This window comes from Rhea americana, unplaced genomic scaffold (assembly GCF_003343005.1).
Source record: "Rhea americana isolate MKP2758 unplaced genomic scaffold, rheAme1 scaffold_1, whole genome shotgun sequence".
NCBI classification, from domain to species: domain Eukaryota; kingdom Metazoa; phylum Chordata; class Aves; order Rheiformes; family Rheidae; genus Rhea; species Rhea americana.
In genome coordinates, this window is record NW_028185038.1 from 9,697,384 (window position 1) to 9,716,648 (window position 19,265).

A 19,265-nucleotide genomic window follows, 5' to 3' on the forward strand; every position below is an offset into this window, starting at 1 on the left:
AAGATTCCCAACATGTTCCTCCTCTCTCCCTGTTGAAATACAGGAGTGGTAGTTCGGAGCAGCTGGGTGAAAGGCTCAAGGGTTGGTCCTGAGACAGAGCAACAACCCTGAGCAGCAAAGGTTTCAACAAACCCAGGAAAACCTGCAAGCCTCAATGCAAGGCGATCCGATTTGCTCATTGCCTTCTTGGCTTAGCTAGCATAGCAAATGTAACACTAAAAATATTAACCAAAATAAACAAAAAGAGTCTTAAATTAAACAAAAGAAGCCAGAGAAGAGAAATCAGTTACCTGTAATCAGTGCCATTCACAGCAGTCCATGTGTATGTTCTGTTTCCTTTATCAATATATCTCTGCAAAGCAAAATTGGTGAAMAAAGAAATTATTAACTCTCAAGCTTCAAGAATCACTTCCTTTCATTAAGAAATAGAGTGTAAAATCCAGTATAAACTTTTTGAGGTTTATTTTTTAATTTCGATTTATTCTACTATTTCATTGAAAGCACAAGCTGAGCTGCAACTACATTTTTTAAACAATCGCCAAAATTATATAATGTATATGATCTGCATTTTTTATTGAATATTAAAAATATCTCAAATACAAATTTAAATAAAATCAGACATAAATATGACTTACCATTTTCCCTTTCACATTCATTAGSCCAGCTTATACAAAACATTTTCCTCTTTGCTTTAAATCAGACAAATGATATGATCTCCTTTTTGGATTGTTTTGCACTTAAACAACAACAGAAACTATAAAAGTAAGCTTTTCTAGGCAGCTTTTTCACAACAAAACTCTTTGTCTATCCTTACTATATTGCAGTACCAGTGACTAAATGTACACTGGACTCATGTCTGCAGACATTGTCAGATTGTATAAGCATTTATTTTCATACTAAACCACATGTTACTAATCTCATYAGGAGGTTCTTCCATTTGGGTAAAATATATCATGGAAATAAGTGTTTATTTTTAAATAYCTTAATACACTAAGATAAACTTTACCATTCATTTTCTTTGATATAAAAAAATGACAGGACATACACAGTCCCACAGCTCCYAATTGATTTAATTATTATTAATGCACCTGGCTGAAATAGTTTTACTCGGTTTCTAAGTTGAAAAGTACTRGTTTATGCCAGCTGCAGCATATTATTATTTTACAGTCAAAGATTTRTAAGTATTCCTGAAATAAAGTCTGTGCAGCTGTTGCACTGCAACATTACATATAACAGTGAAAGGTACCACAGGTGTATGTCTACATTCCTTCTTTCCCTGTGCTAAAATAAAAATGTAGAAATTACCACGGTTATGAAGAAAAGATGTCTTTTTAGGACATTTATGATTTGATACGYTCTCACTACCTGGCTGCTGTTCTTCAGCAGAGCAAGATAAATAACGCGACAGTCACTTTGGAAAAAAAAATGCTTGTATCAATGGCTAATATTCTGATATATTTAGTATTTCAGGTAAAAAGACGGCTGAACAGATTCCCATCTAAGTCTATTTATATTTAATAACACAGCTGTAACTTTATGATTACTTTTTCTCAAAGACAGCTCAGCAGATCACAYGTCCTCCTGCATCTGCTGCCACTACGTTTGCTTGTGTTGCTGCTGCGCCGTGTCACACCTGCTCACCCTCGGACGGTCACTGCCAAGGAGCACTACACGTGCTACTGCAGTTTGGGGRACCCGTCACCACTGCTTTCACTGCTACGGCATCTCCTCCAAGAGCTAGAAAGCCCCTGAGTCTCTAGCACAGTCCACCTACATCTACTGCCAGTCCTGTCAGTGCATGGTCATCGCCCAGGACACTGTTTGGGGCAGTCACAGTACAAAAGGAAAGCAATGCAAATGTAATCTAGAATGCAAAACAAACAGCACATGAATTTCAAGCCCCAAGATGGCAACTGTCAGCTCAGAGCAACTGACCACATCAGCCCTTTTTATAAGCAAATATTTGAAGTCATCAAGTCTTCAGTATACATGGCCCATGCATGGCCCATGGTCTGAGCAGCGCTACCATGGCTCCCGCAGCCTCCATCCAGGAGGTGCTGGGGCTTGAAGCTGGCACGACTGGCAGCAGTCTCCGGCTGCTCCCTTCTTCTCTCGCAAAGCTCACAGCAGAGGAAGAAATCTGGGGCCATAATGTGAGGGGCAAGTTCCCTTTCATCTTTGATCCAGCAAGTGATTGGTCACTTTAAACATCTGGGAACAAGAGATTTCAGATTATCTATTTAAATATAGTTTAATGAGGTCATGAGGSTCTGCAGACATAAGGATTATAAGTTATGGATGTGCTTTGCACCTGGGCAACGTAAGCATGCAAGAAAGGTTCGAGACTTGCTCTCTTTCATGGGAGTTAAGCCCATTTCCCTCACAGAGGCAGAGGTAGGAAAGGATGTCTGCTGCCTATATGGTTACATGATCATCATCATCATCAGATTTAGCTAAAATCATCTGCAGTTACATTTCTCTGCTTGAATTGAAGTTGAGGTTAGATAGCCGATGAAGTTCTGCTACTTCTGAGTAGGGCTATTAAAAGGTACACAGTATAAAGAAGGCTTTTCTTTAAACTAACAGTCTGATGCAGGAGGAAGAGGCCATAATCCCTGCAGATGCAAACATCATGCCTACTTCTCAGTGTCCATGGCATCTCAAAGACTCTGCAAAAAAATTCCATGGCAGCATTTCTGCAACAAAGTCACAACCTTGTCAGCAGGGAGTGGACTGGTATCTCAATTTTATCAGTCTTCTACATAGGTAAAAAAATATGGCAAGTAAAGCTCTTGATATCCTCAATGATGCTGACAACTCAGGGATGAAAGATGTCTCTGATGGATTTGCACAGTTATGAAGATCTTGAGCATGGCTTCCTGTTTGTAGCAGAACTCCTTTTAAACTCCACCACCACCACCAGCATGCTTGATCAAATTCAGGCTGGGCACCGAGAGGCTGAAGGATGGTCATGAGACATGCACAGACACTCAGGTGACAAGCACACTCCCAAAAGTCTGTACTGGAAAATCATGACCATGAATTTGACATCGCCAAACTATAGTGTATATGAACTGATGTGAGATATGTTTCAGAAATTTCAACTTCATTTTCATCCTGATCTACCAAAGTTAACATGGCCATTGCCATTGAATTTCATCCCTCAAATAAGTTTCTATAGCATTTAATACAAAAATAGTAGTTTGTTTTTTTTTTTTTTTTTTTTTTTTTTTTTACCAGTGAGAATAAGTTTTTCAGAGCCTTCCTTCATCCCATGCAAAACTGATTCAGAGGACAGAACTACTCAGTATTGGGGTAACTAGGTGTAATCTGACAAAGATATAAAGTAGAATTTAAGAGTCACTACCATCTAATAAATGTTAAATGGAATATAAGTACTGAATTCACGTTTTGTTAGTGGAATAAAAGAAAAACCCTCTGAGGACTTATTCTGACTTCCTATCAATTTAACTCAATTGGATTCTCTAGGATATGGCTCGTGAAAATAAATTTTTCCTGGAGTATTCTTACATTTAAGTATAAACTAGCAGAACTGCCAGAGAAAGCAAGGTTACCAGGGACCACAGCTTTTGGGCAGTTAGGGCAGCTAACACTACACATGAAAAATTAATTGCACACACTCTACCAACTCTGCTTGGTACTGTTATGGTRTGCACATATACAGAAAGGTTGTGTGTCGCTTGTTTGATGTTTATTTTTTATGTTCTCCTCACGTTTCTTCTGATRAAACAATAGACTAGCCCTCTTCAAGCTATTTTACTTTCACAGTGCAACAGCTGTGAAASGGTACTGGTGGGGCATACCCTGCCCATAACTTCTCCACATCAATCATTTATTCTTGGGGACCTAAGTAAAAGAACACATGCACRGGTCCACATCAAATTTCAGTATTTCCTCAGGAAGTATCCCTGCCTTATTAGAGAAAACCAGGAGCAATCTTTATCAGGAATAAAGATTATGGAAAAGGAAATTAAAAGAATTAAATTAAAAGTTATTTAGGAAACACAGGTATATAATATAACTCTAAGATTAATACACTTATCTCAAATGGTCTTCAKGTACAGATTACAAATGTTGTAACAAAATTTTTCCCACTAATWTGTTCCTATTCAACCAAAACACAAACTAACAGCCCCTCATCCTCATCCACCTCCCTAAGCAAACTAAGTATTTTGGGGGAGAATTCATGTAAAGAAGTAGGCTGGGTCTGCTTCTTTGGGAACAGAATGCAAGACCTCATCAGCAGCTGCCTGATTAATGATGGACCAAAGAAACTGAGAAACAAAYCCATCTCTTAATATGTACTCAATTCCACTTATCATAATCAAGTAAAAAAATAGAAAAAGAAATCTAGGGGAAAAAATGTAATATGACATTACAAAAATGAACATATTTTCACCATTTCATGTTATTTTTCTGTTTTTTTTCCCTATAAATGGGATAGAGCCTATGTTCCTTTCTTACCTCATCTTGGGACTTGACCAATGTTTCAAATGTTTTTTCTCCACTTTCTCCATCTATCATTTTTTTCCGAATCTATAGGCAAGAACAACAACAATAATAATTCCTATTTTTCTAATTAAAGAATTTGCTTTATAAATAAACATATTCAATTATTAGAGTTATGAAGCACCAATTCAGTTCACAAAACCAAGTAAGAYAAAGTGTACCCTTGACTTTTGGTATAAGAGAGAATATGATTTTAGGAGACATTTCTAGTGCTTTCCAGCACATCTGCGTTATTTAGCCTCAATCTGTTGTAACTGGGAAAGATACATAGGAAATTACATTGCTGTCAGCATTTTATATAATTTTATTTCTCACTTTTTTTTTCCACCATAATAATAACGCATCACTTTGCATTAATAAGAGACGGGAAAAATAATTTTTAACTATTTCAGGTGATATACTGATATCCTATTTAAAAGTTACCTTCTTTGAAAAGTTTTATAAAATAAAACAAAATAGGAATCCCCGCTCAGCAATGAAAATTGATACTTATTATTTAAATAGCTCTATGTTATCTTTCAAAATTAGAGGAATAAAATCCATTGTCTTTGCCTAAGAAAAATACTGAGGCTCAGAATAATYTTTAGGAAATTTTCATTATAACTTCATCTCTCTATAAACTCACGATCATGAGCTTGAACAATTCTAGATTCTCATTCAGCATCTAGAACATTTGTGGCTTTTCAGTTATTACGCAGTGAAATAACGCRCGCAGCAACAGGTACTAAGTAACCAGCATGTCTCACCTCGACTTTAATATCATTTTCCAACTCAGCATCTAGAAAATCCAGCGTGACAGGCTCCTGGGATTTAGGGTTCTGAAGCAGAAGATATCACACGGTCAAATAATAACCACGGCGCACTGTAACGTTGCAGAGGGGTTGCTGGCAGTCACTCTGATCCCCTCACTCCCAAGTGAGCTATCAAGCAGGCTTACTCACCCTTCTGCCTTTAATCCCTTACGGCGTAACGAATTACTAGGGGCCCTTTCTCACTTCGTTTCGTTGAATAGAGAGGGTAATCGGGCAAGCAAAAATTAGATTAACGCCACGGGCTCGCGCCCGCCCGCGGTCCGTCGCTGGCGGCGCTGGTTTGTCTCAGGTTGCCAGGGTGGGAGAAGAGGGGTGAGGAGGCGCCGGACACGGACCCGTCCTGCCCCCCGGGAGGGAGACGGGGCCATCGCCCCGAGCGCCGCGGTGCCGACGGCGGGCTGCACGCCTGCTCCGACGACGCCTGGCCGGACTGCGGCTCCGGATTTAGACTGTAGTAACGGATTTGTTCGTTACATCTAAGGAGACATCACGTTTAGGGTGGGCACTGCACCTTAAAGGGATTTCAGTGATTTGGCTATGATAATGTATTTATTGAGTAGACTGAAGTATCTTCTTTCAAATCCATGACTGTATTCTTTTTATTCTAATAAGCTACAGTCATTAGGGTTAGGCGAGACACTGGCAATCGTGGCATGACAAATACCTATCTGACTATTCCTCCGAATAATGCAAGCGGGACACTCCTTTAATAACAATTYTAAGTATTTACTTCCAGTTTATACTGGAAAAAAAGCATGTCCTGAATAGCTGGTGAAAGATATCGTCAGGTAATAGTCTGGAGTATTAAGAGTTTAATTGTAGTCCATATAAAAAGTCCAGGACTTTAATAAAAAATAGTGAAAAAGGATACAAGATTATTCCCTTATCTTTTTGAGGAACAAAAGTACATGCTACTGGATATAYGGAATTTTCATTTTCTTAGCGAGTAAGAGTTCCTTGCTGTGTATAAAAAAGTATTCTCAGAAAGAAAATATGCCCCAGAAACTCTTCAAACAAAAGATTCTGATTATTTTTTTTCTAATTCTACTGGTAACTGTGAAGGAATTTGTATGTTCTTATTTATATAGAATAGATAAAACTAGTAACTTTAATAACACTAAGATCCATATTGTAAAAATTCAATGTGATTTATATTTTGGTATTCAGTGCTCTTTTTCCTCCAACAAAACCACACTCTTAAAATAAATAGCAAAAGGCTAGAATGAAAAAATAAATAAATAAATACATTTTCTTACATGCAATGGATAATGAATAGCATGGTCAAACCCAAACAGCATGCATGAAGGCATTGCGAGGGCAGAAGTGGCATTTGTGCAGTTCACATTCCATTCCAACACACAAAGGAACAGAGAAGAGAAGAAATGGTAATAAAAAGGAAAAAAAAAGCCATCACATCAAATCAAAGTCAAACAGTTATTTCAAATGATAACCTGGGTTAGCCATAGTTAAGGAGTCCCAAAGACAAAACAGTCAATTTTAACAGTCTGTCAAAATTCAAGTACTGATTCTTACAGTTTACTTGCAGAGTTACTTTATATCACCACACATCCTTTATAAGGTWCTTATTAATGCTTTCTTATAGATGAGGAAACTAAGCATAAACAGACAGATCAGATGATGTGCCAGAGGCACAACAAAATCTGTCAGAGATTAGAATAGGAAGCTTAATTCCTAGCCCAGTACTTTAAGACTATTTCCCCCCCACCGTATCTTTTTCTTTACCAGTATTTGGGCTCCATAATTTTCTCTTCCTAGGTTGCCATTTTGTGGGATTTATTCCAAGCCACGAAGAAACAAACTTACTGCTCAGTTTGCTCTTCTCTTTACTCAGTCATGCACACAACATGACTAAAATAAGCGCACCACCACCACGTTTACCAGCACAACTTAATAAAACAAAACAGAAGTAAATCACTAGCAAACGAAGCATGCAAATAAAGGGAGCGCGATCCATTTCTAGCATGACAAGTAAAGGCAAAGATCTATTACTTCAACGTCAAATCAAGAAGGAAACAAAGAAAGAAAGAACTGGTGCAGCAGCGTAAAAATAAGTTCATTAAAATGTCTCGATTGGGTGCTTTTGGGAGGTCAGTAGTCTCACAAACGCTACGGAAGGCATTTCCCTTCCTTGGTGTGAGGTGCAGGAGCCTAGCTCTCACTCGCACCCGGCGTGTTAGCGAAGATACGGGCCATCAGGCTCCTTTAATGCATGATGGTAATGTCTGGTCGGGCTGATCCGAGCAAGCGGCAGAAGCCTGGGCGCCGAGAGCAGCCCCGGGGCGGGCAGGAGCGGCCAAATTGCGCGGCAGCACCCCGGGGCCAGGCAGCTCAGAAACCGGAGACCTCCCGTGCTCTGGGGCTGCCTTGCCCGGAGCGTGACGCGGGAATCCGGTCCAGAGACGGTCTTGAAGGCGCAGCGCGAACGCGGCCGCTGGACTCGGCGAAATCACTGACTTGAATGAGGTCAGGACTTCACACCACGTCTTTACTGGCACTGCTACGCAAGCCACTGGCTTTTGCAATTTAACACCCTGCAGTATATTCCCAAATGCGCAAAACATTAACACGGTGTACTGTATTTAATTTTGTTATTTTGTTATTTTGCTATTTACATAACTAATCTATTCCTTTAATGATTTTTCTGTTTTCATTAAATGTTTTCTGCTCAGGGGCTGCATTACATAAATGTTATTAATTGCCTTTTCCCTGCTGGGGTTGACGGCAGTTAATCCTCAGTGGAGTTGGGCTTGCTAATCAGAGAAACCTGTTGTAAATAACAGAGGAAACATATGCTCTGACTTCTACAGAAAAGACTGAGCAACTCATTCAAATTCTGTAAAGTTATACAGCATACACTGTACAATAACACCTAGTAATAAAGCTGTACAAATGATCTTCTGGACTTTGGGTTTATGCAAGAAAAGCCAGCACAAGTAGTCTCTTTTTTTTCCCAGTCTTCAAATTCCTTTCAAAATCTGAAGAATAATTTTTACAGCRCAGCTCTAATTAGCACCTATTAGTAAAGCACCATCATTTAACAGAATGCCCTTTGCTACCATCAATAATATGTTCTCTATTATTTCAACAAGGAAGGATGCAAACTTCATGCTTTGGAAGCAGTTTGTCAGAGTAAACAGTTCCCTAGTTAGATTTTTCCTAGTAAGCAGGGCAGAAGCTTTCTAACGGTATTTCCAAATCTATGCACTCTAATGCACTAATCACCTCCATCCAAAGTTACCTGTACATTGGGTCTCCTTTTTCTCAAATTAACTTTTGGTATGCCCACACCAATATGCTGAAGTAACAAAAAAGCAGTATTTTATATTTTTACACTATTAGTAAACAGCCCACTTATAGAACTGAAGTCTTCCCTCAGCATCTGTAGTGTCCAGCGTGCACTCTCCTGGAAGCTTATTTTGACCAAGAGTTTGAGCTCTTCACCAGAATTACAGGTTTTGCCCAGGCAAACAGAAAACAGGCATACGTAAAACAATGTGAATTAAGTTAACAGAGCTCTTCATCCCATAAGTTCTGCCACAATTATAACACAGGAAAAGAGTATCACTTTTTGTTGACTGTTATTTCTGCTTTTAAAACCAGCTCTCTCCTTAGTTTTCTTTTAAAAACATGAACCATAAGACACAATCCTAGACCCTASTGAAGACATCTGGATTTTTACAGTTAATAATAAAAGGATTTGGATCAGAATCACAATGAAAAAGATGGTCAGGATGTCAATCTTTAGACTAGATACAGAAATTGAACTATTTGCTACTTTCAAATCCACTCTAAAATGAATTTAAATCTTGTTAACACATGCTCAGTGCAAACTAACTCCACCCATTTCAGTGACTACATTTATTTGGTGGGATGTCCATCTGTTCTGCCTCAGGACAATGGGGAAACATATGCTCACACACACAAAATTGACAGAAAAAAAGTAAAATTAAATATTTCTTTTAAAAGGTAATATAATCCACCACTACAACAAACTTTRAAAAAAAGATTATTTTAAGTAGTTTAAAACTATATTAAACTGCAAGTTTAAAAAAGGCTTCCTATATTATGTTCTTATGTAGTCTGCATGCACAAATAAGAACATGATAGGGAAATTCTTAATGTCTTTAATCCACTTTTGAACCTGCCTTTTGTTAAATTCTGTCGTTTGTGTAACCAACTTAACAAGCTCTGAGTTTAAAGGGGCTTTTTTTTGTGAGATGATACTGCAAGACAATTTCTCAAAATGTTACTTGTGTTGAACCAGTTTTGATTTCAGATGACAGATTTCAAGAAAGAAAGGAGAAGGCATTCAGAAGAAGGAACTATTGGCAGTTTAATACATCCTCACCTCTTCAAAGGTAAAGACGTAGCTATGTTTTAGTTTACATCTATTGAAAAATTGCTGGCAAAGAGGGTTAAGATGTTGTTAGTTAATACGTTAACAGCTACCAGGAGATTCAACTATAATTAATATGACATGTTAAAGAAAGTCCATGGGTTCTAAATACATCTGTCTTTGTAGTGTACCTTAGTTTTAAAACGTAGTTCTTGTATCAGTCTGAATAGCATGCACCACCCCAAACAAACTGGGAGTGAAAAAGTCTAGTCTGTGTAACTGTTAATAACAACAACAACAATAATAATAATGCATATGCTTAATATTACATTTAGGCATTATTCTAAGACATAAAACATAATAAAATAAAACATAAAACACTTACAAAATATCCTTTAGTAAACATATTCCAAATCAAATGTTAAAGAAGCATTTGAAATCATCTCTGGACCTCTGAATATTTTTAAATACAAAAGTACATAGAGAAACTGTGGCAATTAGTCTCCTAATAAGACATCTTGGTCTTTGCCAAGATTAGGTTGGGACAAACTGAGTTCTCTGTTCTCTACGGTAATTAACTCACACTGCAGAATAACAGTATATGTGAGATTAACAGAATCCACATCTATCACCTCCTCATGAGACCATGCCTGAAATAGGACTACTACATTGCTTCAATTTGTATTCCTTCTGTTAACAAAGGGCTCTTTTCATTGTCAAATAAAGAATAGTTATATAAACCACTTGCAATCCTCAGAGTTCCCAATAAACTCTAATGAAGAAAAGATTCAGTCAATAATGATGCAATTATTTGCTTGAGGATAATTCAGCAAGCTAGATCACCAAATCAAAACTTCCACTTTTCTTAACATATTATCAACACCTAACGCATATTTGCAAAAACTGAAGTGCCTGTAAACTATGAAACCTATAATATATATGTATCTAAAATATATGACACCTTTGTAAGACTCTTCTTTTATTCTTCTTTTTAAAAGGGTACTTTCAAAATCAGTCAAATGAGACAAATATAGTCAAAATGAAATATTATTTCATCAATAGTTAGGACTGAATAATTCCTTCTCTTCTTCAAAAGGACCTTCTCTCTCCCTGCCCTCCTGCCCCCACTTTGTTACATACATACTTGGAAAAAAAGATTTCAAATATATTCATTTCACCAGGAAATTAATTCACAGGACATATTCATAAAGCTGACTGCCCCTGGCTTGAGAATTAAATCAATCACTACAGTATGCAAATGAATTCATCATTGCCTTCTCTGCCTAAGCACGATGAAGTACTGAAAAAGGGAACCTGATATCCCTCTTGTAGCTGTGGTATGACTTTCTGACACAGGAACAGGAAAGGACAGTTGTACAATCAAGAGGTCAATGATTCGTGGCCAAAAATTTTCCTTCTGATAGTATTGTGCATTCATATACTATGGATGGCCCCAAGGGACGTTTACTGAAAGTATGGAATTAAAATAAAAGCATTTTGAAATACTCTGTTAAATAGAAAATGGATTGATGTGGAGAAACTCTTAGCTAAAACTGATCTTAAAGTTCTGGTTTTGGAAGAAATTGAATCCATTCATGTTGGAAAATCTCATCAAAGCAAGAAGAAAATTTGTATGGGGAGACACGTACTGAGGCAGCCTCTACAAGGTTAGGACTGAGGACTGCAGTTAATGGAGATGAAATCAAACTGAAACCTTCGTTTTAAGCTTTCCTGAACTTCAGAAAAAAATGTGTCCTAATCAGATCTAGATACAGACTTCACAGCTGATGAAACACCTTTCTCAAGTAGAATTGCTAAAAATCTATCATTCTAGGATGCTGAGTTCTCAGCTACTCCACCCAGCACTGCAGCCCAGGTTTCAGCTCTGGTAAATAGAAAATAAGCAAAGAAACACATATGAAAAGACAAGTAAACTAGTCTTTGTTTGCCTCTGATTTCTGACGTTTTGTCAGTATGAAAGTTCCAATTTCTGAAAAGAGAAAGCATCACAAAATGAACATGTTCACTAATAAATTCCTCAGTTTGCTTCCAGTGTATCTTCTAACATACTACAAGAATTACTTCAGAATGAGAGTGCAGCTATCCCTAGTTCTTTTCTTATGAATATATACATTAACCTACGTATTTCACATATATATTTATATATGTGAAATATACACTTTTCTTATTTTATTTGTAACCAAATTCCACAGGACCCACAYATGCAAGACTCTTGCCACCCCCACAACCAAGAACTGGTACTTTAGGCAGAGCTTAGATATTTCTGTTATTTCTGTGCCCACACAAAAGTGTCTTAAATTAGAAGATTTTTCCATACCTTTGGTTGCAGATTTGGATGAAGTAGCACATACCCATTAGGGTCAATTGCAAAATAGTATCCATTTGGGCAAAGCTGCAAGAAGGAAGGACTGTTTAGCATTATATGGCTCTTAGCAATAAAGAAAGATCATAAAATTATTTTCCAACAATGGTCAGAATGCTGCCTCAGGCATTATGAAGTACGTGAGGTACTAATCTAGAAAATATTATTTTTGAAGTTTTACTCTTTTATAATCATAATCTTGGAGAATAGCTCAGGCTGATGGGACCTATGGATGTCATGTGGCTCCACCCTTTACTGAAAGCAAAGCTAACTTCAAAATTAGAGCTATCTTCAGAATTAGACAAGGTTGCAAAAGGTGCACTTTRAATACCTCCGAGCATGGAGATTCCACATCCTCCCTGGGCAACCTGCCTAGAGTTTGAGTGATTTGTCTTTTCATATTTTTTTCCCCTTATTTCTAGTTGTAATTTCCTTTAATACAACCATGTTGGCTGCCTCTAGTCTTTCACTGTAAACTTCCAAGAAGAGTCCAGGTCCATCTTCTCCATAAGCTTCCACTGGGTAGATGAGGAATGTAAAATTATATTCCTCCTTTTCTTTTCTTCTTCAGCCTGAATAACTTATCTCTCTCAGCTTCTCGCATGTCATCACCCATGTGACCCTTAACCATCTTAGTAGCTCTGCACTGGACTCCAGTATGTCTAGTATGCCCATGTATTTCTTGTACTAGGGATGTCAAAATTGGAATCAGTACCCCGATGCTGTCTCACAGGTGCTCRCTGTGGACCTTCTTTACTGTAAGCCTGTACTGCTGACCTATGCTCAACCTGTTCTCAGCCAGGACCCCCAGCTCCTCTCCTGCCTTTCCCCTGCCTGTACTGTGGCATGGAGTTATTCTGTCCTAGATGCTGGACTTTGCATTTGCCTTTGGTGAAACTCATTATACWCCTTTGCTTCCTCAGCTGTTACCTTCCACAGCAATGGATATTTTCTTAGACGCTCCCTAGCTAGACATCTAAATATATAAACCAATTCTAATGAGCAGTGAACAGACAGACATGTTCATTTAAGAACTTTCTATAAGGAACTATCCTATATAAAYACCAAGTATTAGTATTATTAGCTGCCATGATTGTGTACTGTACAGTGTGATATTACTTGATGGAAGAGCAGTGCCATAGGCTACAGGACAATAAATATTGTGGTACTGAGGTGTGTGGCCCTCAGGGCTGCTGGAATATACCTCCGTGTAAAAGCTGCTTTTTACAGATACATCCTGATGGACAATTCACACAACAGCACAAATACAATTGGAGAGAAAACTGTCTGAAAATCTACAACAGAAAAGAATATATGAAAAGAAGCTTGGAGTTGTTGTGACTTGTTGCCAGTCAACGCTAAATGGCTTAAGAAAGAGCATGCAAAGAAATCATACATAAAGGGAACCCATCAACAAAAGTAACTCACCGTAAATCGGGGTGTCAGTTTTTTGATATCCTCCAGAGAGACATCGACCCCCATTACTCCAAGAATCAGCTGATTCTAGACAAGATTCCAAAATGTTAGAATATATCTGACATGTTTACAATGCAGAATAACTGCAAGAGTCTTAGTTTTACCTTCATGGGTTGTATGCCAGATACTAGTTAAAAAGCTGTACATTTACTTATCTTTTTCCTCTCAATAGCTTGAATAATATCCAAGGAATTCAAAATAATGTTCAATATATTCAGAATTTAGTACAGAATATGCAAATTGCTTATCAAAGCGAATATCAGTTACTACACTCATTACAGCCTCTCTCGAATATAAGAAATAGACAATGCAGATGCTCGGATTCTAAGCTCTTTATTCTATCAAAAGCTGTAAACAAAACTATTTTCAGAGGGAAACATTCTGGAATGCTAACAGCACACAGCAATGGACACRAACTATATGAGGCTCCATAAAAGGGGGAGCAAATGGGCTGCAATGCTAATATCTTATGTTGCTTTTCATGGAAACAACAAATATAAGAACAAGAMCATTGAAAGTATAAGCAATGCATTAATATTGTTATTGTTATATGTACTATTTGCCAAACTGCAACCAAATAGTATCTATATAGGKCTACTCTTGCACCCTCATGTTGAGCACTTTACAACTGATACCCCAAAACAATAAACCTCTTTTGGCTATGGTATAATGATTAGTTAAAAAAATCAACAAAAGTGATTATAATAATAATCAGCATTTGAAATGAGGAACTTAGGAATTTCTTCACATGTGCTTTCTTTTCCTACGCAGCAAAGGAAGGCCAGTCATTTACATGGTATCACCTCAATCCCTCCTCTTCCATATTAAAAAAAAAAGTAAAAGAGTATGTGTTGGAGGATGCATTATGTAGTGTGCAGCACAAGATTCATGTAGAAACAAAACAGGAGCAGATTCATATTTTTCTCTGTTCTAGAGGCTGTTTTACTTCTCAGACAGCAGATTCAGTAAATTTCAGGTATTATATTGTARACAAGGTTATGAAAACTTTTTTTTTAAAAGGAAACTAAGAGAACTTTTCTGAAAGCAAATAAAAGAAATGGTACTGATCAAACTTGCATTTATTCATTCTAAGGCTATGTAATCTCTGACCAACTGAATCAAAAAGAATCTTGKCTAAACTTTTACATTCTTTGCTTCTTTAAGGGATAACTGTAAGATGAAAACACATTTGTATCCCAGGTTTCACTATATCAGTGTAATAGATGTAATAAATGACCTGAATGAACACAAATATCACATCAAGTGTACACGATTTTATTATATACTACAAAAAAAGTATTGTATTCTAAGTCTGATTTTAAATAACTAGCATTCTGATTTTGCAAATAAATATTTGGATTCTACATCACATAAGAATAGGGATGTGGAATTGTATTTATTTAATACAATTGCATTTATTTAATTCTTATTTTAATACAGATTTTAATCTGTATACAGAGTGGTATTTTCTATAATCATTATAACCAGTTCACTGAAAGTCCTAAATCATTGCCTTTTACCCYGAAATGTCACATCTCCAAAGACTAAGTTTAAAAAGAATAAGTTTATTTGGGCTTCCTCTCTTGCAAAGSCCTAAATAATATTATCATTTGCTTCCCATCTGGTGAGCGCTCAAGGCAGTGCCGCTGCCAGGAGGTCACACAGACAGCCCAGGGGACGTCACGCACTGATCCCAGAACTACGGCAGGGTGAGCTGCGTTTCCTGGTTCCCAGGCGGTTACCAGATAACTGGAGATGACCCATTTGTTTCTGTTGCACAAAACAATAGGTAGAAAGCTTTCTATGAAATTACACATTTCTCAAGAAGTACAAAATTAATTTTAATTCAAATAACTGAAAGCGCTTTTGCTAAAAGTAACTGCTTACTATTTTCCCATTTTGCTCTTTTGTTAGATTGAAGACAGGCAGAGTTCCAGTGATCACAAGGCCCAGCTCCTAGGAAATAATCACACACAGAGGGGAAGAGAAGACTTTTTAGTTTAATAACCAATATCGAACCATACGAATTAAAACAATCGAGGGATCACTGCAGCTGAACTCTAGATTGCAGCCTTGATTTTCAGTTTTTCATGTACAAGTGTGAGTAAGAATAATAAACTGCTTTTTAAAAATGGATGGTGTGCAAAACTGAGGATATAACAGTTTAATAAGACCTAAATGTTATGAAAACACATTAATACTTATAGTTCTCCCTATACTAAGAACTTCAGTTAGTAGGAAAAAAGAAGAAAAGGGGAAACCCAAATCAAACTTAAAGGTAGCATATAGGAAGGTAACAAATACATACAGACAGAGGTAACATGGAAAAAAACAACAGAAATACCAATGGCTTGTAATAATGTCCAGTATCAGCTCTGCAAAATTACATAGACTCTTCTGGTAGGCACTGCAGTGAACAATTTGCATTTATTTGGAAGGGTATGATAAATTTGATTTATCTTTATTAACAGTGACAGTACCTGCTGATAATCTGATCCAGAAAACCATATGTTTAGCTAGCCAGAAAAGGTTTGTCTTCCAGTCTACATTGTCCAGGGGCAATWTACCTTTTTAGGGCTAATGTTCCTTTTTAAATTCAAAAATTCTTTTTCCTTATTGATGCCTATTCCTCTGATGTATTTTTAGTGAGGATTCATATCACTTCTCTGCCTTTGTTTCATTAGAATAAATCAGCTAAAATCCTCTATTAACTCCTTTAACAAAATCGGTTCTCCATACTCCCACCCCTGCAGCACTGCACCAACTGTACCTGATCCAACTGTAATCCAGCTTCCATGAGTTTAAGCTTGTAAACCAATGACAGGTGATGAGATCAGAGCTAGCAAGATTACAACAGGCAAGGTGAAGACAACAAGTGGATGTTTTAGGGGAACACGAAGAACTAGAGATGAATCAGAAGAAAAGATAAGGAAAACTACTTGAGAGAAAGAGTATTGAAGAGACATATAATGAAACAGGATGGGGTAAGAATCAGGGAAAGGAAAGACTTCGCCCCAGAAACCCATAGTTAGAGAGGACAGTTTGAAAATAATAATTGTGAATACATTATGAATAACTGGAAAACATAAAAGTATCTGAAAATTCTGGGGTTGTCTGGCAGAAACCAAGCCCAGACCAACACTGTTAGTGAACTCTGAAGGCTAAGGGTGAGAAAAGAGATGTGAATTGCCAAAAATACATCAAATTATTAAAGACAGTTTTGAAAGACAGCCTCAAATGAGCATACCTGTTCAGGATTTCCTAACCGCTACTTGAACCTTAAACCAGGTTTCATGAAAAGTGAATGTCTCACATAGGCTGAATTAGGATGTGACTTTGTGTAATACATATTGCATTATTTTAGCATCTGTCCCAGTCAGATATAAAAGATAGAAGAAATCGCAGTGAGTCACATGCAAGAGAATGGCAAACCCTACATGAGGCTGCTTTAGGGAATTCAAGATAAAGAAACATTGTGACAAATTAGTGCCAGTCATGACTATATCTAGTAATCAGAAAAGGCTCCAAAGTGGATTATACCCACCTTGGCCTTCATATCCGTGATGTGAAAGTCTCACATTTCAGCTTTTATCTCAGCTATTAGCTTGCACTGGTCTTTCATTAATAAATGTATGAGTGGAAAAAACCTCTCTCTMTATATATATTTATACGTAYACATATATATTCATATATGGGTATATATAAATACATACACACTCAGACACAACACACACTGAAAAGCTTGCAGAAAAGACTTTGAATTAAGCCACCGAAAATGTAAAGCAACATGAGAGAAGAGTGCAGGTATCACTCTCATTTTGCTTAGTTAAGTAGATTTCTTCCTACCCGGGGCCACAGAGTAGCTTTGGCTTTAGGACAGGATATGTACAGAACATATGAACTTTCGTCATAACATCCTTTATGCTTCCAGTAAGAACCTCAAGAGCAACCAAGAAAATGTGGTTAATGAACTTCTGGCCATTGAAATTCCAAAGAAAGAAAAATTGGTTCCTCTGTGTCATGTTCTGCTCTATGATGTGTTGATAAAAATTTTACAGTAATGCTGACAGGAAGAAGTGGGTTTTGACATGACATTAGATGACCACGTGAACTTGGATAAATACATGATTTCAGATGACCATTTCACAGCAATTTTTGCCTAGTTAGAAGTACTCAGAACAAGGTTATCTAAAGTAACAGTCTGGATTGCTGCTAATAATACTTGGCATTTCGTAGTTTCCTGAATATGTTTGTTTTACAAGACCGAAGCGATAAATTCAGCAGCAAAGAAAGTGCTTCTTCTATCTTTTTGTTTATTTCCCTACTATATACAATGTCCAATTAAAGCAATCCTTACCTTAAGCAATCAAGCAATTCCAAGAACTATGATACTTTAAAGATCTGAGTATCTGAGTACAAAATCTGCACAGACACCTGGTACCACTTACAGATTTCATTTTGCTAGGTATATTAAAAAAAAAAAGAAAAGAAGAAAGAAAAAGGAGAAAAAGCACTCCCATTGCAAAACTGAAGAATATTTTCTTCTTTCTTTTGTTAGTCTGAGGACAGCAGTGACCTACATTTAAAGATCTGTGTGTAGAATAAATTATGTTTCTCTGGTTATGATTAAGGACACTCATGAGGATATCAGGTGAAAGCAATAACCAGCATATTGGTATGAGCTATTCAGAAAAGTTCCTCTACTGAAGTATATAGATACCAGAAATGCAAGACTATTATGCTTGAGACTGTAGGAAATTCAATCCTCAGGACTCTGGACAATGGAAATCTATAGATAAATTCTTTATTTTATAAATATCCTCTTCTGTATTTATATACCAAATACCTACTATACCATTTTGACAGTTCTTTGGGTTTCTCATACAAGGATTCTTACTTTACCAGAGATAAACACAGATCGTACCAGAGCATCCAGATAGACATTTGTCCACTGGACCTGCTTGGCTTTCTCTCCAGCTAAAACCATTGGTCTTCCCAAAACATCCAGATATTCCTGCAAAAAAGTGTGATAAATTCATCACAAGTAGATATTAGATCGAAGTCCAGAAACAGCATAAAAAATAAACACTAATGAAATGAATTCAATGAAAACAGAATTAACATTAAAGCTCAACACTAATATAATAATTCATTTAAGTATTTCTTTAAAACTGCACTTGCCGATGACTCAGTCTTCAGTTTGCAGTACCTACTGCCAAGGCAATTCCTGTACTTCAGAGTCAGTTTGCCAGTCACATCGACCTTATAGATCTATAACCGCTGTTTTCTTTCCAAGAAGTGAGAATTAAAATTATTTGCATTCAAAAACTAATTGCTAATAGTGAAATTCCAACCAGATGCCAGAATCTTCAACTCAGAAGAGGAAGTAAGCAGTGGAGTGCGAGTGGTTAAGAGGTAGGAACTTGCCTAACTCCTATTGACACAAAMACAGAATCAAAGGACTTTTATTCTACAAAGCTTATATATTTTGTGTCAAAAATGTCATGCCCGGCCTTGGAAGGACACTGCTACTGCTAYGGTATTTCTTTGCTTTTCTGGACATCTGAATACATTGACTTTCAGACAACGAGAAGGAATGTAAGCTCATCTGCACTGCCAGTTTGGGTCACGTCATATAACCCCAGGGTGCTGCGTCCTTAATTATCTAAACTCCTGTCTGCCAAACTGCTCCTGCATCCTTTCTGAA

General features: G+C 37.2%; 1 protein-coding gene across 1 annotated transcript in view; it reads right to left on the bottom strand.

The window, feature by feature from the left end:
* Nucleotides 1-19,265, bottom strand: part of CACNA2D1 (calcium voltage-gated channel auxiliary subunit alpha2delta 1) — a 337,698-nt gene that overhangs the window by 37,194 nt on the left and 281,239 nt on the right. Inside the window, exons 14-20 of the mRNA XM_085298915.1 lie at nt 18,483-18,572; nt 15,446-15,514; nt 13,511-13,585; nt 12,038-12,112; nt 5,277-5,348; nt 4,486-4,557; nt 291-352 (exon numbers count right to left, since the gene is read on the bottom strand). Coding sequence (XP_085155041.1) covers nt 291-352; nt 4,486-4,557; nt 5,277-5,348; nt 12,038-12,112; nt 13,511-13,585; nt 15,446-15,514; nt 18,483-18,572 — 515 coding nt within the window. The remainder of the gene's footprint in view (nt 1-290; nt 353-4,485; nt 4,558-5,276; nt 5,349-12,037; nt 12,113-13,510; nt 13,586-15,445; nt 15,515-18,482; nt 18,573-19,265) is intronic.